The sequence below is a fragment of the Polypterus senegalus genome, chromosome 2 (genome assembly GCF_016835505.1).
Source record: "Polypterus senegalus isolate Bchr_013 chromosome 2, ASM1683550v1, whole genome shotgun sequence".
NCBI lineage: Eukaryota > Metazoa > Chordata > Cladistia > Polypteriformes > Polypteridae > Polypterus > Polypterus senegalus.
Genome location: NC_053155.1, coordinates 78,004,453 through 78,029,866, shown reverse-complemented (window position 1 = coordinate 78,029,866; position 25,414 = coordinate 78,004,453). Strand labels below are relative to the sequence as shown.

Here is a 25,414-nt window from a genome sequence, read left to right as displayed (position 1 = left end):
AGGAGGAATAGGAATCGGGAAATACCGTGTGGGCTGCGTGGAGGTTTCAGTTTTGAAGAGGAAGCAGGCCGAACCAGAAAAGAAATATATATGAGAGAGATCATATGCTTTTCATTTTGATAATGTGTCAAAAGAAGAGCTCTTTCCTTCATGCTAAGAAATTTGCAATATATATAATTCTTGGAGTTAAAAATTCTTAAAATAAGGAAGATATTTGAAATTATCATTAGTAATTTTGATTTTATTGGTTATGTACATGTTTTATAACTTTGGAAATTAATTTCATGTCTCTGCAGGTCTTATGGTCGCCCACCAAAGATGATTCATTTGGAGGCCAACTTTGTCCAATTTAAAGAAGAACTGTTGCCTAATGAAGGCAATAAGGCTCTTTTGACTTTTCCATTTCTACATATATACTGGACAGATTGCTGTGTAGGTGTGATCTACAGTTTTGATTTTGACTGTTCTCCTTTATCCTTTTATATATGCTAGTCTGAAAGATATCATAACACTCTTGACCTCAGAGTACTTTTCATGAAAATTCTCATATAAAATATCACTTCTCTCTTTTGTTTATTTCATGCCTACTTACAGTACGTTTGTAAATGGTGGTATAAGGTTTTCATATGAAACACACAAAAAAAGTTTTACTCCTCTTATTTACATAAAATCTATAAGTGCAATGAAAAGCAGCTGTGTAATATTACAGTGAAAGTCTGGTATTATTTTACTCTGATCATAAGTATTGGTGTTTACATGTTTAATATCCCCTGATTATAGGTAATAGTTTCCTGAACATTTGGATCATAATCATTCAGTAGAATTTCATATTGTTAAAAAGGACAGAGCCTTTTTTTTTTTTTTTTTTTTTGAATGAGTGCCATGTTTTAAGTTTGGCAACATCGTAAATCAATAAAACCAAAGTATTTGCACCTGCTTATATAAATTGAGTAAAAATGAATGTATCTAAAATGTAAATAAGTAATTTTAAGGGTCATAAACATTAGAAGCCTTTATGTCGATTTTAATACACCTGTCTGAACATTTTTTTTTTTTTTTAAAAACAGGATACAGAGGTTTACAAGTCTTCTGTTAAAGATGACATTACCAGATGGCAGAACATTTTGAAGAATTACAATACAGTGGACTGGCTGATTGTGTTAGTTGACAGTGATGCCAAAAAGAAGAACAAAACCAACATTCTTCCACGAACATCAATAGTAGATAAAATAAGGAGTGACTTTTGCAATAAACAGAGTGACAGGTATGTTACTTGTAATATTACATTATTAAGTTTGTGCTCAGAATTTGCATTTTTCAATTTAAGGCATATATAGTATGTATTTGTATTAACTTGCTTTTGGAGAAAGTAAAACTAAAAGGTCCATGATGACATGAATGTGCATGTCAGTACTTAGCATCTTTGTGTGTTTGCTGCTTTTAAATTTTCAGATATTTCTACTTGCTTATATTGGTGTCACGTTTTGCTGCATTGCTTTTTGTGTAGTGTTAAAGTTGTCAACATACTAGCTGTAAAGAGTTTTGCATGTTTGGTGTAAATCTCTTTTCGATACTGTTTTCATACTGAATAGTAAAATGTTACTTGCTCTTTGTTTCCCTCTAGTTATACGATTTAGCCTCACAAAGATGTCAGCTTAAAGCATAAAAGCATAATGTAATTGCATAACTTATTGAGAACATGGCATTTATAACCACAAAGCAGTTTTTGTACAGTTTCGACAACCATGTGATGCAGTGTATTTTGACTTTAGATCTCAAAGGCATATTTATAATGTATGTTTTATTATAGTGTAGTAATTGCTATGCTTAGGCTTTTGTAACACTGCTGCTTTCTCGCCTTTTATTGGGATCTCTTAGGACTAACTGAAGTATTAGAGGAAAGGGCCTAATTTAGTTAATCCTGTCTAAATAGGACACTTGTTTCATATGGAAATTTACACACACGTTCTAATGTATGAATTGTCAGCATAAAATGTTTGTTGGGATTAGCAGCAGTAGGCATCTTCTGCAGTAATCAAATTGTTTTCCTCTTATTATGTATGTATTTAGTATATGTAAGTCCATTTTAATTGTGTGAAAGATTTTCTTTCTTGTACACTATACAAATATTTTATTGATGACATTAACTTGCATTTGATGTTCTGCTTCTAGATTTATGTTATGATTTTTTTATTTTCAATATAGATTTTTTGAGCTTTGTGATAGATTGGTATATTAGGATTAATAGATAGATAGATAGATAATACATTTTAGAGTGTAGTATGAACAGACTCAAACATAATGTAGGGTGGTTGTGCTGCTTTAAATGAGTGCTTGCAAAACTTCAAGGATGGTTAAGTATTGAATCGAATTAAGATGAAAAGAAAATATATTTCAGTTTTTGTGAGAATGATCTTAATGAAGTACAGGTTAATCTATGTGAAACAACTTGTTATAAAAACTATATAAGAAATATGTATCCAAACAATATTAAAAATACAACAATGCGAAACACCACGTGAAGATAATAAAACATGCCTCTCATTTTTATTTTGTCAGTTGAAGAAACAAAGTGGTCACCTTGCGATGATATTGGTATAACAGCTACAGTATAAAATATTCTTCAAGCCCAACTTTGAATACTGAAAACAGACCCCCAAAAATATTCTTCTGATTTGTAAATGCACTAGGGAACCAAGTATTGCACGTGATCCTGCACTAGAAATAGTTTTGACAGACAATCTATGGCTTAGATAAATTGCTAAGAGGTAAAACAAAAAAAAGAATGACATAACACAAAAAAACAATCAGATGATTTGCAAAGTGAAAAATCGTCTTAATGGAAAAAACGCAACATTGCAAACTGTGACGTTTATCCTAGGGTACTGATGCCTCCCACAGATCTGGTGTTACTCTCTGTGTTTTTGTATTTTTGGGTTTAATTTCATTGTTTTTTAATTGTGGGTTTACGTTAACTTAAATATTAAGTTAGTATACTATATTATACCCAATAATATCTCCCCAGAACATAATGTAAGAGTGTTTGTCACTGTTACAAAATGTGTTTTGCCTCTGCAAAATCTGTGAACTGTTCATCGTACATCATGTTTGCTATGAGCTAAAAAATATTCATGTCTATCTGTGATTGCTTTTGTGATATTACCCACTCAATATACATTTTGCATCATATGCTAATATTTATTAATTGAACACAGTTATTAGTGAAATCTACAAGTTTTATGTGTTTTTTTTTTTTGTTTCTCTTGTCTAGTGTTAAGTGTAACATGTTTAATTTCATTGCTAATTATCTAGTGTACATAAGATAAAGTGCAAGGGTTTCTTGCTAGGCACAGATGCTACAGAAGGTTATCTGTTCATCTGAGGTTTATCAAATCCTACACCACTGGAGTGTTCCAGATGTGGAACGTGTCATAAGTAGGAGTTGGTTATACTGTGATGTGGATCCTGTTTTTCACAGACCTCTACTGAAGAGAAATAATATGTTCACTGGATTTCCTAGGCACCATTTAAATATATATATTTATATTTAATAATAATATCATTTATTATTTAATAAAGTTGCTTTTGAACCATAGAGTACAGTAAGGTGTTTCATAATTTCTTTTGTATTTATGTTTTACTTGGGTTTGTGTTGTTTTTGAAATTCAGAAATACACTTTTCACTGATATTTTACTTATACTGTATCTTTATAGTAGTTGTGCTGCCTATTTCGCGCAGGAAGGTTTCTGATTTGGCCTCTGTTATAGTTCCGCTTGTAAATAAGTACTTTTCTGTATATAATATTTTTAGCATTATTACTATTATTATTATTTTTTTTTTACACTAAGGGCTAATATTGATTCACTTGACCTGCTTACTGTTAAACATGCTACATACAGTCCTTGGTGGTGCTGGTGTGAAAGAGATGCAACAGAACTCTGTATTAAAGCTATATTCAGTAATGGTACAAAGATGATCTAAAGTTGGTTGATTCAATGCTAAAAACTGCTAAAAATCTTGACTCTTCCTTGTGTGTTTTTTTTTCTTTTTTTGTTTTAACTTCAAAAAGCACTTAACACTGATTATTGATTGGTATTATATACTTAATAACAGTATGAAGGTGGTAAACAATGTTGGCTTTTTTTAAAAATGCATGGGCTATGTATGCACTGATAAACTGATTACACTGTTGTTATCTCTGATTTATTGGAACATATGGTATTCATAGTAAAATGAAGCGCATGTTTAGCCAAGTGCATCATAACCCCATTGTCTCTTTTCCTGGATTTTGCTTCATAGATTATGTCAAATGTAAAACCCCAATAAGTAATGACAAGGGAAACAGCAGAGTTTCCTTTTGAATATGCTACATTTTATGTGTGAGTTTGCAATAGCGAAACTTGCTTAAAAAGAGGTATTCAGGTTTGGGTTTTTGCAGCTCATTTCTTAGAAAAAGGTACAGATTAAAATAAACTGAGGAGAAGTTTCTTTTGTAGATACAACAAATTGAAGTACAATCCAAGATTAGTCAAAAAGTCATATTCTAAGATAAGTGCAGTAATCCACCAAGACGATGAAATTGTTATTCCAAAGTAGAGAAAAAAAAGCACACAAGTTATCTTTGACATGTCACTTTTGTCAATGCTCTTATTTAAACTTTGCAAACGCTGATGAAATTATCCAAAGCTGTGCACTGGCTGATGAGAACTGTAGTACCTGCATAGGCATTGCCATATGGTTTCAGATAGGTGAGAGTGTTCAAAAAAATTAACGATACACTTAGTCATCAGAGACTAACACCATGTCAGTTAAGCTTCATGGCTATCAATCTATTCAGTTAGGAATCATAAGCGACTGTTAATCAACTTCATTTGCTCTGGTGCAATTAAGGTGACATCAGCTGCACTGAAGAGTCAACAGCAAGGCACCCCTAAAAAAGGAACAGTTTTGCAGTTTGTGGCCACAGACAGTTGCTCTCTCCTTATTTTTCATGACTGATTCTTTTCTTGTTTTGTATTTTCAAAGTGTTTTTGTCACTACTGGTAGCATGAGGTATTACCTGCAGCCAATTCAGATTGCACAGGTAGTCCAGCTCCTCCATGAATGCACATCCATACATGCCAATGCAAGAAGATTTGCTGCGTCTCCCAGGACAATCTCTGCAGCATGGGGGAGATACCAGGAATACAGGCCATTACATGAGGAGAGCTGGTCAGGGCCTAAGAAAGGGCATCAATCCAGCAGCAGGACCAGTATCTGTTCTTTTTTACAAAGAGGAAATCGAAGAGCAGTGGCAGAATACTACAAAATGACACCAAGTTGGCTACTAGTATGCATATTTTTTTCACTAAACTGTCAGAAACAGACTCCATGTGGGTGGCATGAAGGCGCAGTGTCCTATAGTAGGACCTTTGCTCACAGCCCTTCACTGTGCAGCTTGATTGCTATTTGCCAGAGTGTAACACAATTAGCAGCTCAGTCATTGGTGCCCCGTTCTCTTCACAGATGAGTGTAGGTTCACACTGAGCACATGTGACAGGCATGAAAGAGTCTGGAGACACTGTGGTGATTGTTGCACAACCTGCAACATCATCCAGCATGACTGGTTTGGAGGTGGGTCAGTGATTGTCTGGGGAGGCATATCGTTGAACAGTTGCACAGACCTTCACATGCTAAGCAGTGGTACCCTAAATATTGTTGGGTACCAGAATTAAATCTTCAGAGCTATCATCAGACCTTATGCTGGTGCAATGGGCCCACTCTCCTCCTGGTTTAGGACAATGCCTTACCTCGATGTGGCCAGAGTCTGTAAGCAGTTCCTGGAAGATGAGGGCATTGTTACCATTGATTTGCCTTTAAAGTTGAATCCAACTGAGAACCTCTGAGATGTTATGTTATTAATGCATTCGATGCTATCAGATAGTGTCACAGATTTGTCCAGGAGCTCATTGATTCCAGTAATCCAGGTCTGGGAGGAGATCCCCTAGAACACTATCCACCGTCTCATCAGGAGTATGCAAACAGGCAAATGGGGGTCATACCCACAACTGAGTCACATTATGAGTTGCTGTGATGAAATTCACGCAAGTTGGATCAGCCTGTGATTTCAATTTTTGACTTAGATTTTTGGCTGATGTTGAATCCAGCCCTCAGTGGGTTGGTGATTTTGGTTTCCATTGGTTGTTGTTATATCATAATGATGTCCGTGAAATACACAGTATTACTTGGTAAAGATTTTCCTCTTGAATATTTTGTTCATCAAGATCTGATGTGTGATTTAAGTGTTCCTTTCAATTTTTTTAAGCAGAGTATGTTAAATATCTTTCTTAATGGGTCAGTTGTCCAAAACTCACTATGCTCACAGCCACAGCACTTGGCAAGCACATTAACTTTATAGTTTGCTTGCTAAATGTGTCGTCTTTGAGCTTCACCAAACTTTTCTCTTTCCAGTTTGCTTCTGTAGATGGCATTCATTAGCATAAACTGGCTCATCCCATTTCTTTGTGTGATTGTTATCTTTTCATTTTTTTTGAAGACATGCAGTGCATTAGAATACCCCACTCATTGCAGCATTATTTACAAGAAATATCAACAAATTTAAAACGTATGTCATCTATCTTTTTTTCGACAACATCACCAAATTTCAATCAAATCAGTCAAAGCATTTTTGAGATTTAGGGATATTTCATTTTTCAAATGGTGGGAGGGGGTTATCCCTAAATAATATACTTAATGCCCTTTCTTAGTGGAAAAGTGTCATATAAAAACTCATGATTTCATGAAGGGCTTAAAAACTGTTAATGAAGGCTCATGAATGTATAATATGTGTTACTATGCTTGAAATCGGATGTTTACATGCATTTAGGGTGAATTCTTTAAAACTCACTTTGTAACCCCTACACAGATTTTGTGCTAAAACTATAAATTTGACATACTATTTAAGAAATTTACTTTGTGCAGGGCAAAACTCTTTTTTTCTAACAATTTCACAGACGGATTTTAACCTTTTATTGACTAAATCACAATTCCAGTGCGTCATAAGTTTACATACACTTTGGTAACTATGCCTTTAAACAGCTTGGAAAATTCTAGAAAATGACTTCAAGCCTTTGGTTAATTAGACAATTAGCTTTCAATAGCCAATTATCTTATTTGAAGTCAACATGTGAATGTATGTTAAGGCCTTCTATCAGACTCATTGCCTCTTTGCTTGATGTAATGGGAAAATCAAACAAAATCAGCCAAGACCTCAGGAAACAAAATGTAGACTTTCACAAATCTTATTTATACTTGGGATCACTTTCCAAACAACCTGAAGGATCCACGTTCATCCGTACAAACAATAATGCTAAAGTATAAACAGCGTGGGACCACATAGTCGTCATGATGCTCAAGAAGGAGACTCATTCTGTCTCCTAGAGAAGAATGTACTTTGGCACAAAAAGTGCCAAAAAGTCTCATAGCAACATCAAAGGATCATGTGAAGATGCTGGAGGAAAGAGGCAGACAAGTATCTATATCCACAGTAAACAAGTCCTAAATTGGTATAACCTGAAAGGCTGCCTGGCAAAGAAGAAGCCACTGCTCCAAAGTCACCATCAAAAAGCCAGGCTGCAGTCTGCAGTGGCACTCAGGTACAAATATTTTACCTTCTGGAGAAATATCCTCTGGTCTGATGAATCCAAGGTTGAACAGTTTGGCCAATATTGACCATTGCTCTGTTTGGAGGAAAAAGCATGAGGCTTACAAGGAAAAGAACACCATACCAACCTTCAAGCATGGGGGTGGGAGCATCATGTTGTTGGGGTTGTGTCTTTCAGATGGACAATGACCCCAAGCATATCTCCAAAGTTGTGGAAAAATGGCTTAAGGACAACAAGGTGAAGGTATTGGAGTGGCCATCACAAAGCCCCTGACCTCATTCTGATTGAAAATTTGTGGACAAAACTGAACAAGCGTGTGCATGCAAGGAGGGCTTACAATCCTCGCCAAGTTATGGCAGTTCTGTCTGGAGTAATGGGCCAAAATTCTAGCACCTTTATTTTAAGAAGCTTGTGGAAGGCTACCCAAAACATTTGGCTCAAGTTAAACAATTTAAAGGTGGTGCTACTAAATATTAACAAAGTGTATTTAAATGTGTGACCCACTGGAACTGGAATATAGTCGATAAAAAATGAAAAACTCTTTTGACTGTGAACATTTTTGGAAAAAATTATTTTTGCCAATTAATTATTTCTGCACAAAGTAGATGTCTTAAACAATGTGTCAAATTTATTGTTTGCTAGTATAAAAATCTTTGAATGGGTTAAAATGTGAGTTTTAAAGAATTCACCCTAAGTGTATGTAAACCTCTGACTTCAACTGCATATATAGTTTAATGCACAGCATAAATGATTAAACCTTGATTATTTTTTTTTCTTTAACTTCTTCGGAGTGATTTGATAATGGATATGACGTCTTTACCTTAGTCAGGCCATCAGGATATGATTCAAATATATGCTTTTTAGGATGAAAGTTAATCCGGACTACATGCATTATAGCCAGTTTAGAGCCAGTAACAATCTACCCGTCTCCCACTTTTTTCACCTATAGGCAAAGTGAAACCTTAAATTAAACCAACATTGCAGAGACAACTTGTCATTAAATGCCCTGAGCTACATTACAAAGATTTATTTTTTTATTCTGTGTCCAACTCACTCCGGTTTTACGGTCCTGGGTTCAAGGCAGAACCCTAACCTCAAAAAGGAACAACAAATGATCATACTAGGCCAGTTTTGATTTCACACTTGCCTAACATGCATATCTTAGGAACATGGAAGGGAAAATGGAATATCATGAGAACATACTATACAGACATTTACAGAAAACAGTGACATAGTCAAGGTCCAAGTTATGATTTGAGCCCAGTTTCCAGGTACTTGAGGACAACGTTAATATGCCTCCCTTTTTTGTTTGTTTTTTTTTAATTTTTTTTATTTGTATTGCTTTATGACAGTATAAAACTGTATAATTCTTATACCCGGGCATGAAAAGTGACTTGACACACCTAGTAAATTATTTCTTTAAGATAACTGCAACAAAGGTGCAGTGCAACCAAATAATATTTTCTATAGCTGTTCTTGGCAGTTGCAGAATTCTAGCACCTTTAACCTTGCACCCATGGTTCATTATGGGAAAAGCAGTTCATGATCAAGCATTAATATCTTGATATTTTGTGGCTTAGTTGGTTTCTGATTTGTAGGTGGAACCTGTCCTGACCTGGGATCCCCTCAGTGAGACATTGATATTTTGGTCACTGGCTAGTTTTAAGAAAATGTTTTCATGTAGACACTAAGTCAGTACTCAAGGATTATTTATTGTTACTCAATTTTTAATCACTTTGGATTCGTTCTGTGTAAAATGAAATAACAAATGTATTGGACTTCAGGACAAATGTAAGCACTTAGTGACAGGATTTAAAGTTTTTTGGAAACTTTACCTGTATTGAAGTGCAATATATGGGAAAATATCAAAGTAGAAAAAGTTGCAGTGTAAAATGTTGTAGCGGATTAAAAACCCAGCTAAGATTCACACTGTCAATATGATGATAAGTTATTTATTTTTTAGGTCGGGATCCCAGGAACGCACCCAGCCTTGACCCGACTCGCACACACTCAAAAAAACAACTGGTAATAAAACAGAAATGAATGTATTAAACAATAATAAGTGAAATATATAAAACTAAAATGATCCCATCACAGTTCCCCTTACGGGGATATACAATAAACACGAACTCTGCAATAACAAACCACTAACAAAAACCACATACTAAAGTCCATGAAAACGGCAACTGAAATGAAGTGGTGGAGGTAGATAGTCTAGAGATCAGCACACTGTATATGAATGTAAATATAATCCTAACAGTATTTCCTGATGAAATGATGGCATGTGAATGGGGTCAGGAGCACTCATTTCTTCGCAGGACAACAACAAATCCTCAGACAGTCCATACACCGAAAACAGAAGACGATCCAGCGCAAAACAAGAATGCACAGGTAGCAAAATGGGAAGGCAAACAAACAAACAAAACACGACAGACTTTCTTTCTGTGCAGAACTGGACCCCTTTTAAATGTTGCGCCACCCTCCTTGTGCCCAGCAGTCCCTGCACCCTCAGTAGACAACCTCTCAGAACCACCGCAGGGACTGCTGGAAGTTGAAGTTTCATTCCCCAGTAGTACCACTACAGTAGTACAAGCAAAAAAAATAAAAATAAAAACAAAAGCTTAAATGAGTACGAAAGAGAAATAATTGGCACCCCAGATACCACTGTTTATGTTCACTGTATAAATGAACAAATATGTCATTCATGTTTGATGCAATCAATGTACAAGGGATGCTTTCTTTACAGTTCCAGCTTATAGTGTAAAACAGGCTGTTGGCCTCTTCCTGTTTCCTTGTAATTTCAGGTGTTTGTGAAAAGATATTATCAATAATTTGATACAGTTTTAAATATTAATTTTGTGTCTTGCAAGGTGTACTCTCAAATATTTAATAGTTCCATTTTAGTGCTATAATTAATGCATTTCTTTAAAAAAATCTGGTAAAGAAGCACAAAATATATTTCTAAGAGGCAGCCGATTTCTTTCCTCTTACATTATGAAAAAATAGTTGTTTTAGAACAAAATGTTTCAAGAATTCAGAAAATGGATAATGTGTTAAAACAGGCATATCAAACTCACTACCATTGGTGGGCCGCTTCGACTGCCATATGTGCGTCAGTGGGCCGCACTATAACAAATACTATTATACAAAGTTACTGTAGCTTTCGTTCCAATACTGAAAACTTTAAAAAATGTTACACAAAGTTTAAGGAAAAGCAATTTATTTCCATACAATCTCCGTACAACAGTGTACAATTAGAGTCTTAGCTAGGTCCTTATATTATTATATTGTATTCATTATATTATATTCATTACTTATATAGGAGTCTTGCAGTGTGAGATCAATTTATTTTGTCCCGACACTTGGCATCTCTTGTTAGTAACCAGTTTGTCAATATCAGGCTTGAAATCTTCTGCAGCTGCAAGTTTTATGAGGGATGAAAGGTGCTCGACAGTAAGTCTTGAGCGATGTGGGGTTTTGGTAGCTTTCATTAACAAAAACAATTTCTCACAAAGGTAAGTGTTTCCGAACATAGACAGTACTCTCGATGCCAACTTATGGATCTGCAAATACGAGGGTGGCAGGTAAGCATACACGCCTGGCCCACCAACGTCATTGTATTTTGCCATCAAAATAGAATCTGACTGCAGTTCAATCAATTCCATTTGGATATTCTCAGGTGCGTTCTCAACGTTGTAAGAGTATGGTGACGTAAACAGCACAAAGTCCTGTTCGTGTGAACTGAAATCGTGAAAATGCTCACTGAATTCATAGCTCAGTAATACAAGTTGGAAAACAAATCCTCCAAAAATCTAATTTTACTAAGTTTACTTCAAAGTTTATATTATAAAATAAGCCAATATGCAAAAAGCCCCTGACCTACACGAATTATACAAACTCAAAATCACAAAAATCTGTTAATAAACAACTCACCAACCTCTCGCGTCTACTTCAGATCTTCAGCTGTAGTCTGCACTGTTTGTTACAATACTAGTGTAAATTACGTAAAACTAGAGCAAAAAAACATGAAAATATGCAAGCTATTACTACTCGTGATGGTCATTTTTGGCAGTAGTGTAGCCCAGTGGTCCGCAATCTGTTTGACACCAAGCACTGTTTTACTAGAAGCAAATGTTTCCAGGGACCGGTGGGTTGTTGGAGGCTGGAGTTTATGTGGTGATTATGTGTGGGTTTGTAGGGCAGTTTTATACACAATTTACATTACATTTCTATTATTATTAAGTTATAATTTAGTAATAGAAATTATACAGCTTACCATAAAGCAGAATCAGTGAGAGCCCTGAGCTTGTTTTCCTGCAACCAGATGATCCCATCTGGGGAGAATGGAAGACCGTGACATGCGAAGTGTGTTGCTTATGTTCAGTATACTCCGTAATCTCGTTTTGGTTGCTGTCACTGCAGAAGACGTGCATCACAAAGATAGGATGTTGGAAATGCAATCAGCTTCAATAGCTTCTTTCGCATTATTTTAGTCTTCTCCTGTCTACAAGTTATGCTGACAAGAATTTTTCTCAGTATTTCCTTGCGATGATCCATTTTCAGGGTGCGAATGATGCCCAAATCCAATGGCTGAAGCACTGCCATGCAATTGGGTGGGAGGAATTTAACATGAACATTATCTAAGTGCGGAAGCATGTTGTGGTCAGCACCGTTATCAATCAGAAGCCAAATTATCTTTTTCTTCTTCATATTGTGAGGTATGGGATCCCTGGGATCTACCCCCCCCAAAACGGGAATGACACACTGAAGTGCGTCCCGAAGCGCTATTGCCACATGTGAGATTGTTTCTCCGGGTCCCAAGAGAGTTTAAAAATCTAATTTTCTTGAATGAGTGCCGCATTAATATGAATGTTTCTTGAACAAGCATCACTGCAACCACATAAAAACGGCTTTTTCGGCGTCTTCAAATGCAGCAGTTCGCATACGTTTGCAACCCGAGATTTTTCTTCTATAGAAACGGCATACTGTTATATGCAGAAAAGAACGGTGATAATGAGTTAAATTCTAATGGATGTTTTTCAAATGTTGAAGAGCAATAAGGAAAATGTATCACTTAAAACCACACAAAACAAAAACAGCAAAGAAACAGTACGAGGAAAGTTTGAAGAAAGAACATTTTTTTACAGTGTTTCTGTTTGGGGATCGTTGTGCAAATGTCCACAATTGAGCTGTGACCGCAGAACTAACTGCTCTGTGGATGATTCATTCAAGCATTTCAAGGTCACTTCGTTGTAATGAAAGTATCTGCTGCTGAATGTACTTCGTAGTAACGAGGTTTCTGTGGACTTGTGTCATATGGGGAAACTGTCAGAAACATAAAAATACTTTGTTGTAATACTCTCTCACAGTGGTCTCTCTCCTCTCTCTGTACCTCTGCAAAGCCCCACCCGCCTAGCATTCTGAAAAGTGTCCTCCGTGAAGGGGGCAGCCTTTTTGCTGTAGCCCTTCACTGAGTGAGTCTCTGTTGCTGGCAGTACTCTCGGGCCGCGGACTGCAGCCTAGTACTTCAGTTGCGACTTCGCGGCTGCAACTATACTAGCGGATGACGTTTCCGATACAGTAATGCCATGGGAAAATGTGCTTTTGTCAGAAGGCAGAAGTCAGAAAAGTCAATAAGTAATGCCGAAGATGCAGAATGATTTAATTACAAATGACAGTAATCATTTTGTAAAAGTTTATTACTAACTAGGATCTGTCATGTAGGCTGCACAGATTTCTGTTGCGGGCCACGCGTGTTTGACATGCCTGTGTTAAAAGATTCTATGTTTGGTTGGTATAAAATGTAGGTATGAGGTGGTCTTTTAAGATGGATTTTCATCTGCTCTTCTTATAAGGACTGTTTTTGTTGCTTTCTTCCTCTCACTCTCAGATTGCTGGCTTATATCTGTTTTTCTCTGCAATTTTGCAAAACGGGGGTGGTTTTTAGTTTCAATGAATATTTAGATGTTGTATTATTGTTAAATTTGGGAGACCTTATAGGGTACTTTTACTATATTCATCTACTCCTGCACTTGAAGATTACCATACACACATACAAATGCATAGAGATCCTATCTAGACAAAGTCTTGGGTGATGCCCAATTGCCAGTCACTCCACAGTATTCCACATGGGATTCTGTACATAGTGATTCACTGTCACCAGTGCTAACAAAACATGCAAGTGTCCTCGCGTCACATGTTACCGCTTGACCTCCTTTTATTTTTATAACACCAACCAAGCAATGTATTACTTTTGCTACAGTTGTTCTAAATATTGAAGAACAACCTTGCAGCCTTGATAATCCGGTAGACAAGAAAGCAATAATCTTCCCACACTAGGCACAGTTTTATTATTTCAAGCACTCTAGGTAAAAGACAAAGTGTAGAAATGTAAAAGCAGTATAGCATTTATTAAAGCATAATAATGCACACAGAAGAAATGTATAATAGATCTATCTATCTAGAAAAATAAAATAGACAGCAAAAGTCTGGATATAATCTTTAGAAAAGCTTACTGAAACTCTGCAATGTCAATGAATGAAAGTTGTCCTTAGTGTCTTTTAAATTAGCGATCAGTGTTATTAGAAAGTTGCATTCTCCGACATTCAGTTGAAATGGTCACACATGTCTTGATCTGTGTTTTCACTTCTTAGGTTGTTGCCCTTCTGTTGCCTTTTTTGGTCCCTCAGATGAGCCGTTTATGTTAAAGTGCACATGTTGGATTTTAGGACATGTGACATTATGCACATTTGATTGGCTCTTTTGTCCTTGTGTTAAATAGCTCTTCTCAAAGTGTTGGATCTTTTAACACACCTCCATACTGCTTTCTTTTCCCTGGTTATAAACTAATTAAAACAGCTGCTAGTTCTCTGGTCTTTAAACTAATTGAAATAGATGTAGTATAAACCAACTGAAACAGGTGCACTAAAGTTAGTGTACAATACAGGAAAAATATATGAACAAGAAATACTTCCAATGTGAATTGTCTCCATAGTTTAGTTGCTTTTAAGAATCCTGTAAATTCATCCAGTTCATCCTGGTTCGTTTCAGCAAAAACTAGAAAATTAATATGAGCCGTGTGCAATTAAAAAAATTTCAACATTTTCCTCTCCAGGACAGATGTGTAAATTGATTATTGCCTAACAGTAATTAGTGTAATAATACCAAACTAGGGCTCTCAAATTACCTAAAAAAGAAGGTTTGAATATTCAACTTTTCAACAATGCTAGTTGTTTCATGTATTGTTGTTTGTGTTTTTTGATACCTCATTATTATACACTTCTTTCTCTAAATTATTATTAGTAGTTTTTACTTTATTTTTTAAACTTGTGCTCCTGCCAAACATGAAGTGCTTAAGACACATTTAAAGCTTTGCAATAAAAGGAAAGACAGAATTATGTCTGCTGTTTTCCATTTGCTTTAATGAGAAGGTATTGGCTTTAAACAATTGTCAGGGATTTCAGGTTTAAGACTGAATGGGACAGAATCAGATGTTAAATGATAGTATTAGGAGGATAAGCATTTAGAAAAACTGTTCTGAGTACGTTTGTAGATGTAAGTGCAGAGCGATGGTAAAGAAAAAAAAACCAACACTATGCTGTGAAGGGGTCTGGATGTAATTCTTATTAACGATGACAAGCTAACCATTCAAAATTATGAAAAGGCTGATCGTAGAAGCAAAGTTTAAAAACAGATCAGTAAAATACTGTAGCTTTGCATAATGATGACAGAATTATACGAGAAAATCAAACAACTGTTGTTTGACTGTCAAGTGTCAGGTTTTGTCTTCGAACAAGATCTCTTTAAAAGAAATTTGAATTATATCTATGTGAAAAATGTTTGATCTAATAGCTCTATCTATAAAAGTATAGTAAGCTGCAGTGATGCCTGTATATGAAACTAAACTTTTGTTCAATTCAGAAGACAGTAGCTGTTGTATGAAGAAATGTTTTAATCTATCCACACATTATTGTACATTGTTTTTTAGTGTCTTTTTTTTCATCTGACTTCACCATGTAGAAATCGCAGCCCTTTATAAACCTCTCCTCTCCTTTCTTTCAGGGTGCCATAATATTTGGGACATTTGTCTTCATAGGTGTTACAAAAATATCGTACAATCTAAGAATGTCTTTTAATCACATTTGAAATTTTTGATTACAGATTTAAACTTATGGACCACAAGGGATCAAATCAGCTAAAAATGTACCTATATAACAGAGCTCAAATATATTTATTAATGTATGTATATATTTGCTTAAAATGGGCATTGTTTTACTTCTGGAAGTACTTATACAAGTTGATTTTCTCCCCCCTCCCAAATGTGACTTTTTCTAGATGTGTAGTGCTGTCAGATCCTTTAAAAGAATCCTCCCGCTCTCAGGAATCTTGGAATGCATTCTTAAATAAACTCAGGACATTGCTTCTCATGTCCTTTACAAAAAACCTTGGCAAATTTGAAGATGACATGAGAACTTTAAGGGAAAAACGAACAGAACCTGGTTGGAGCTTCTGTGAGTACTTCATGGTTCAGGTAATAAATCTTACACTCTTAATTTGTAACTAAAGGGAATTTTTTGCAATAGTTATACAACATTTAAAATGTTGAGAATTTCATGAGGATGTACTAAATTAATCTGCATGTACTACACAATCTTTGTAGCATATATAGCTTACTCTAAATATTCTTGGTGTGCATGGTTTACTAGTAAGCACTTTTCTTTTTTCTAAAGCCTGATCTTTCATTCAAATATCATTTCTAGGCAATATTTAAATTATTACTAAAATATTTTGAACAGCAGTTTCTGATGCAAAGTAAAATGTCCATACCTTTACCCTTTTTTTTATGCTGTGTTTGTTTGTCCAGATACCTGCGAGTGTGGGTTTTTGGACTATTATTGTGGGTTGGGCACTTTTTTTTTGACATGACTGACTTTTTACAAAGTAATGTCAAAAACTGACAAATATATAACTGAATACATGTGCCAGAATATTCTCATATATTCCTACTCCATCCTTTGCTTTAGAAATACTGCAATGCTTTTAGTATAGTATAGTATCTCTCGCTATATCGCGCTTCGACTTTCGCTGCTTCACTCTATCGCAGATTTTATATGTAAGCATATTTAAATATATATCACAGATTTTTCGCTGGTTCGTGGGTTTCTGCGGACAATGGGTCTTTTTACTTCTGGTACATGGTTCCTTAGTTGGTTTGCCCAATTGATTTCATACAAGGGACGCTATTGGCGGATGGCTGAGAAGCTACCCAATCCGAGCACACAGTTAAGTTCCTGGGTGCTGATTGGCTCAGCGCCGGAGTGCAGAATTCAATTCCGATTTGCATTAACCAGGAAATCTTGTGTCGCTCATTCAGCATCCACGTGTTTCGCTGTGTAAAGAGTTAAGTTTCGTCAATGAGCTGCTCAATGCCCACTCCAAGATGCTGAGTGACAAAGATTAGTGACAAAGATTTGGCCGAGATGACCAAGTCAGCGAGCAAGGAAGATAAGGAACAAGAGGACCCTGCACAGGAAGAAGATGCCGGCCTAACTCTTGAGCGTCTCGCGACCATTCTATGAATGGCAAAAGATCTCCAGGTATTGGTTGAAGAATGGGACCCACAAATGATTCGTTCTTTGCAATTTAGAAATGATCTTGACGATGCCATGGAAGTGTATAAAAACCTACTTATACAAATGAAAAAGCAGTGCCAACAACTGCCCAGCACGATGTTCCTTACCCGCAAAACACTGCCCAGTACACCTTCTATGGAAGAAGAAACTCCAGACAACAATGGCGGTGCTACACAGTCACCTGAAGAGGCTCCTTTAGTAGAGCTGTAACGCTCTCCTTTGTTAAAATTAAGCTCATCGTTATCGGACAAGTCGTCATGTCATTGTTGGTGACTACCCATAACTAATTTTCTACATACTTACAGTCATGGCAGAAATTATGGGCACCCCTGGAATTTTCCCAGAAAATGCACCATTTCTCCCAGAAAATTGCTACAATTACAAATGTTTTGGTATACACGTTTATTTCCTTCATGTGCATTGGAACAACAAAAAAAATAGAGAAAAAAAGCCAAATCTGACATAATTTCACACACAACTCAAAAACCGGGCTTGACAAAATTATTGGCACCCTCAACTTAATATTTGGTTTCATGCCCTTTGGAAAAAATAACTGAAATCAAGTGCTTCCTATAACCATTAACAAGCTTGCGACACCTCTCAACTGGAATTTCCGACCACTCTTCTTTTGCAAACTGCTCAAGGTCTCTCAGATTTGAAGGGCATCTTCTCCCAACAGCAATTTTGAGATCTCTCCATAAGTGTTCAATCGGATTTGGATCCAGACTCATTGCTGGCCACTTCAGAACTCTCCAGTGCTTTGCCTTCAACCATTTCTGGGTGCTTTTAAAGGTATGTGTGGGGTCATTGTCCTGCTGGAACACCCATGACCTCTGACGCAGACACAGCTTTCTGACACTGGGCCCTACATTGCGCCCCAATATCTTTTGGTAGTCTTCAGATTTCATGATGCCTTGCACACAGTCAAGGCATCCAGTGCCAGAGGCAACAAAACATCCCCAAAACATCGTAGTACCTCCACCATGTTTGACTGTAGGTACTGTGTTCTTTTCTTCTTAGGCCTCATTCCGTTTTCTGTAAACAGTAGAATGATGAGTTTTACCAAAAAGCTCTACCTTGGTCTCATCTGTCCACAAGATGTTCACCCAGAAGGATTTTGGATACCTCAAGTACATTTTGGCAAACTCCAGTCTGACTTTGTTTCTGTGTCAGCAGTGGGGTCCTCCTGGCTCTCCAGCTGTCATAGCGTTTCATTTCGTTCAGATGTCGACGAATAGTTCAAGCTGCCACTGTTGCACCCTGAGTCTGTAGAACAGCTTTGAAGTTGATTGGGGCTGTTTATCCACCATTCAGACTATCCTTCGTTGCAGTCTTTTATCAATTTTTCTCTTCCGTCCACGTCCAGGGAGATTAACTACAGTGCCGTATGTTGTGAACTTCTTAATTATGTTGCGCACAGTGGACAAAGGAACATGAAGATCTCTGGAGATGGACTTGTAGCCTTGAGATTGTTGATATTTTTCCACAATTTTTGTTCAAGTCCTCAAACAATTCTCTGCTCTTCTTTCTGTTATCCATGCTTAGTGTGGCACACTCAGACACACAACAGAAAGGTTGAGCCAACTTTTCTCCATTTTAACTGGCTTCAGGTGTGATTGCTATATTGCTAGCACCTGTTTCTTGCCACAGGTGAGTTCAAACGAGCATCATATGCTTGAAATAAAATGATTTACTCACAATTTTGAGAAGGTGCCAATAATTTTTTCCTGTCCATTTTTGGAATTCTGTGTGACATGATGTCAGATTTGCCTTTTTTCTCTGTTTTTTTTTTTTTGTGCTGTTCCAATGCACATAAAAGAAATAAACGTGTATACCAAAACATTTGTAATAGCAACAATTTTCTGGGAAAATTCCAGGGGTGCTGATAATTTTGGCCATGACTGTAGTACATGTATGTACGTTTAGTGTAATTGTACACACATTTTACTGTATACAATTTTTGTTGCATTGTACGTATTTATTGCTGGTGGCCTGTCTATCTTAATGCCTGTAACATATGTGATATCGGATACGCTCCATATATTTAAAATAACATTTAGGTTTTACTGGCTGGGATTGGCTCCAGCAGACTCCCGTGACCCTGTAGTTAGGATATAGCAGGTTGGATGATGGATGGATGGATGGATGTACAGTATATAAACAGTGTGTTTACATGCATAATTTCAACGAATCGTACCTAATACCTAAGAGAATATAAAGGGTTTATGCTGTATAACTGTGCTGGAAATGTTTATAAGAGTGTGGGAGAGTTAATAAGGGTTTAAAATATAAAAAAACTAGCAGAATACCCGCTTCGCAGCGGAGAAGTAGTGTGTTAAAGAAGTTATGAAAAAGAAAAGCAAACATTTTAAAAATAACGTAAAATGATTGTTAATGTAATTGTTTTGTCATTGATATGAGTGTTGCTGGCATATATATATATATATATATATATATATATATATATATATATACACATATACACACATACATACATATACATATATATATATACATACTGTATATATACACACACATATATACATACTGTATATACAACATATACATATATACTGTATATACACATATATATGCAAATCTACATATATATATCTACATATATATATATATATATATATATATATATATATATATATATTAGGTGGGACTCGATAAAAAAATTAATCCAATTAATTAGAGGCTGTGTAAGAATTAATCTTGATTAATCGTATGTAATCGCACATGTAAATTTGCCCCAAATCGCAAATGTTTTTTTTTTTTATTTAAAACGGTTTTAGTGGGCTTACAGAATCAAATAATAGACATGGACATGAATATTGTAAACTGAAGCTGTTTTAATTTCTGAAAAAAAGCCTTTAAACTGCATTTGAATTCAAAACAGAAACAAAAATATCATCCCTGGTTAAAATTGGGCAGACTTAAAAATAAAGTGGTAGTTTAAGTACTTTAAGTACATTTTCAGAATAGTATTGTCTTTAAATAATAATAACCAAAATTTCACCATAAAGTGCAGTTTTTCTTCTTAAAAAAATAAGTCAGAAACATAAAAGGTAATTTGACCAGCTTACTCTTTAAACTCTGAGTAACATTAGCCAAAATTATTTTGTACATTAGGCTAAAACAGTGTGATCATTGAACATTTTGTAATTAGATGTATTTAGAATTACTAACGGTCACGGAAGTCCAATGATCCCCAGTAAGAGCCACAAAGTCCGCTTTCTGTAATGCATCTAATTTTGCTTGCTTTTCAGTGTGCACAAAACCATGCTTTTATCAAGGCTTCGCTGGAAGTCGAAATGATCAGTCGTAGGGAACGCGCTTTATTCCGACTCTAACATTTTTGTAGCTGTGATGTGTGCATCAGTGTAATGGATGTACCAGGAAATCATGCATTGACAAAAGTTCCCGCTTGCTTGGAATTGAAAGTGTGATTAAATGCGTTATTTTTAACGCGTTATGGAGTACATGCATCGAAGCTTCTCAGCTGTGCTTGTGCTAAGAAAGGGAAAATTTTAAAAATAACGTAACATGATTCTGCTAACCTAATATTTTTCATACGCCCCAAACCAAGGAGATGCTAAGGTAAAATGAATCGGTAGCGCATACATAGTCAGTACATCCCTCTCGAATCAACCTCAATGTCGGCGTTAGAGGCTTAAGACTCTACAATTGCCCACAGCGTGTGGCTTGTCTATGCTAAAGTATGTATTGTAGATCGGGTATATATATACATTTATATATATACCCGTATCGCAGTGGAGAAGTAGAAGTTATGAAAAGAAAAGGGAACATTTTAAAAATAACGTAACATGATTGTCAATATACAGTAATTGTTTTGTGAGTGTTATTGAATGTTGCTGTCATCAAGGATTTGATTATCATTATTTCTTTCAATCAGGCTCGTATTTGTAGGATGTGTTCAAGTTACATTCCGTGTTTGTCAATCGCTGTAAAGATAAGAGGTTTCATTCATCGATTAGTTCCTTACTGCATCAATAAACAGCTCGCCTTCCTTTTATCTGTGATGTGACAAACTGCATGCACGGTTTTTTTTACACTGTCTTCCTTTAGCAGGACATTCACTTTTTCCACCGTGTGCTTTGTTTCCGCAGTAGCTGCACTTATGAATATGATTCTATGTATAAGACGCTTCATATTTTTTTGCTGCCTTCTCAATTGTGTAATTCGGTTTTTGTTCAGCACTCTTTGGAACTGTTGCTTTTGTCTGTGCACGCGCCAGTTCACGGAGCCGCTTGGTGTTCTTGCATCGAAGGTTCCCAGCTGTACTGGTGCCATCTCGTAATGTCAGCTAAGACCCGGCACTTAAAACTTTCTCTCGCAGTTTCAATGAGTTTGTGCCAAACACCACCCTGACCATCTCATCTTCCTCTGCATAAGCACAGTCCTTCACCCGTGAACATTTACCGGCAGTGTTTGTATTGGATTGCCGCTGATGGACGGCCTTATATGGGCAGGCACTAAATTACAAACGCTAGTGGTAGCCTATGAACTTAATTTAATATAAACTTACGGTTCACGCCGTGCTTTGTTTCCGCAGTAGCTGTACTTATGAATATGCTTGTATGCATCATTTGCTTCATAATGTTTTTCTGCCTTCTCAATTGTGAAATGGCGTTTTGTGCTGATCGCTGTTTGGAGTTCTTCCTTGTGCTCTACGTACTTACGTAGGAGGCGTGATGATGTCACACGAAACTCCGCCCCCCACGGCCATCTCCAACTCAAGACTCCATTACATTATATGGGGAAAAATATCTTCCAGTTATGACCCTTATGCGTAGAATTTCGAAATGAAACCTGCCCAACTTTTGTAAGTAAGCTGTAAGGAATAAGCCTGCCAAATTTCAGCCTTCTACCTACACGGGAAGTTGGAGAATTAGTGATGAGTCAGTGAGTGAGTGAGGGCTTTGCCTTTTATTAGTATAGATAACCATATAAACATATGGTTTTTACTTCACGGATTTTCACCTTCCGCGGGCAGTTCTGGAATGCAACCCCTGCGATTGAGGAGGGATCACTGTAAAACTGAAACTTTTATGAAGTTATCCTGCCTCTAACATCTAAGGACAAAGATTCTAAAGTGTAGACTGTGTAATATTACCCAATGTCCAGATTGTATAGAGTAAAATCAAGCAAATGCAGCGTTGACAGGATTGATAGCTTTAAAGATACTGAGCCTTGTTGAGGAGACACACGTCAGGACAGTTTATATATAAGGACTACAGGATCAGGTAGTGAAGAGGTGTGTGTAGTGATGAATGTGGTTAGTATGAACTAGGGGTGAGACTGAAGCAGCAGTGCTAGGGGAAAAATATGTAGAATGGATCTTAGCATGCCTAAGACTGAGAGAGATCAAGATATAAAAGTTGGGTCGCCACCCTATATAAACCCTAATACCCTAAAGTTTTAAATTGTTATTGGCTGAATTAAAAAAATGAATAATTTCTTAACCTATGGCTACTGTAGAACTGTAATAGTTGGTACATTAGTTCAAACTTTAATTATGAGTTTAGGTCATTTGATCCTATGCAAAAACATGAACAAACATTGCATTTGAATACTTTTGTAGTTCTGAAAGAATATTCATATATTCTGCAAAATGCCTTACTGTGAGCCAGATACAAAATCATTTAATGTGGTGTCATTTTAAAATAGACTAAATTTAAAGGAAGCCATGTATGAAACATTAAAACTACTGAAGATAGTTGTGTCACATAATGCATAGAGGGAATAAAAAAACATTTTTTTTGTTTATTTTTTTTGTTGTCTGTTACAAAAAAGTGACTTCTTTTTGTGCTTATGTGATTCTTTTGAGAAACAATTGCCCTTCATGTTTATGCGTACTGCTTGTTGGTAACTTTTGCTAATTGAATAATGCTTATTTATGTTTTTGTTTGGCTTTTCCTAGGAGGAACTTGCATTTGTTTTTGAAATGTTGCAACAGTACGAAGATGCCCTGGTGCAGTATGATGAACTGGATGCCCTGTTTACACAATATGTTGTTAATTTTGGTGCTGGAGGTGAGGCTTTTATTAATGTGTGTGTGTGTGTATAAACAGTATATAAATTTAGAAGATTAGAGAATGTAAATGATAGTAAATAAAGCAATTTATGGCTTTACTGTGTTAGGTAAAGATTTTTTTTTGTGTTTTATTTTCTAAAGTGAGACAGTTGGGCCATTTGAATATATTTGTTTGCTTTTATATGCCTTACTCCATACAGCAACAGAATACTGTATTTATTAAAAATTAAAATAGTAAAAAAAACTTTCACTAACCACACATGTATCTTTTGTGTGACCCTCGCAATAGTAGACAGTTTGTGTGTCTCCTTTTGGGACTGTCTACATATATGAGTACATATAATCCCTACACGCCTGGATGATAAGAACTGCTTACTGAGTATTGTTTATAGAGTATATCTCAGAAGTAATTTTGTTATACCATCAAAGCTGATCATCATGCTCATAGTAGTAGGTCTTGGTGGACTTCCTGAGTGGCTAACTTATGCATGTTTGAATTTGAATCATAGCATCCTCCACACTTAGGCAAACTCTATCATTACATTTGCTTATGACACTTTAAGGATAGGACTAACCACCAGCAATGATGGGGCAGCTTACAGAGAGAATAGATTAGCTTTCTAACACTGTGGTGCCAGAATAGCACACTCTCTCTTAATGTCAGCAGATTGAAAGAGCTGGTCATAGATTTCAGGAAGCTGTAGTTTTGGCCACATTCCCAATTACATTAAGAGAGATATATTGGAGGGGGCCAGCAGCTTTAAATTTCTAGGACTGTCCATTCTTGACAATCTCAGGCAGGCACAATACATCTGGGTTACAGTCAAGTTTACAGAAGATGGTGAGCATAGATGTGAAATTTCATAATAGTTTGTGAAAGGGGGAAAATGGTAAAGGTTAGTCCCACCCTGAAAAAGGAAAAGAAGATAATTTGTCATCATAGGAATAACTTTTACCCCTTTTCCAGATGCATGCTGACAAGGCTAATAACTAAATTTAGTAGAATCTGGTCTTGTTGACTCAGTTACTTCCTTCTATGGCGTTTGTCATCATCAAGTCCTTCCATGAGAACCCTGAATACAATGAGGACTGGCCGTTTATGTTAGATAGAATGCCTGGAGGGGGCTGGGCGGTCTCATGGCCTGGAACCCCTGCAGATTTTATTTTTTCTCTCTTTTCTTTTTGTTTTTTCTGTCCTCCCTGGCCATCAGACCTTACTTTTATTCTATGTTAATTAGTGTTCTCTGATGTGCTATATAAATAAACGTTGTTGTAAAGCTCAGGTAAAGGGTGCTGAAGATGGCACACAGCTGCCTTTTAATTCAGGACAAAAAAGAAACGTGAAAAATGCATACAGTATTATTAAAGATCTAAGCCATCCTATGCAATCACTTTTCTCAGCCCCCTGTTTTGACAAATGATATTGGACCATTTTGTCCAAATGGTTATACAGTTAGGTCCAAAAGTATTTAGACAGTGACACAATTTTTATAATCTTGGCTCTCTATACCACCACAATGAATATGAAATTAAGCAATTTTTATGTGATTGAAGTGTAGACTTTCAGCTTTAACTTAAGTAGTTTAATAAAAAATATCGTATGAGCCATTAAGGAATGACAGCCTTTTTTTGTACATCTTTGAAAAGCACTTGGTTTTGCAATATGTTTTGACTCATTGTCCATCTGTACTGTGAAGCATTGACTTATCGGTTTTGCAGCATTTGGCTGAATCTGAGTAGGTAGTATAGCCCTATACATTTCAGAATTCATCCTGCTACTTCTACCAGCAATCATATCATCAATAAACACTAGTGACTGACTTCCATTCAAAGCCATGCATGATCATGCCATAAAGCTGCCTCCACCAAGTTTCACAGATGATATGGTATTCATTGGATTATGAGCTGTTTCTTCTTTTCTCCACACTCTTCTCTTTCCAACATTCTGATATACTGTATATTGATCTTAGTTTCCTTTGTCCAAAGAAAATTTTTCCAGAACTGGGCAGGCTTTTAAAAAATGTTTTCTGGCAAAGTCTAACCTGTCCTTTTCTTGAGGTTTAGTAGTGTTTTTCAT

At 36.2% G+C, this 25,414-nt stretch overlaps 1 protein-coding gene across 2 annotated transcripts in view; it reads left to right on the top strand.

The window, feature by feature from the left end:
• The window catches only part of trappc10 (trafficking protein particle complex subunit 10), a 108,853-nt gene that overhangs the window by 43,761 nt on the left and 39,678 nt on the right, over nucleotides 1–25,414 (top strand). For both annotated transcript variants that reach the window (XM_039744030.1, XM_039744031.1), the window contains 4 exons: nucleotides 297–432; nucleotides 1,068–1,264; nucleotides 15,979–16,174; nucleotides 23,224–23,335. In XM_039744030.1, the coding sequence (XP_039599964.1) occupies nucleotides 297–432; nucleotides 1,068–1,264; nucleotides 15,979–16,174; nucleotides 23,224–23,335 (641 nt within the window). The remainder of the gene's footprint in view (nucleotides 1–296; nucleotides 433–1,067; nucleotides 1,265–15,978; nucleotides 16,175–23,223; nucleotides 23,336–25,414) is intronic.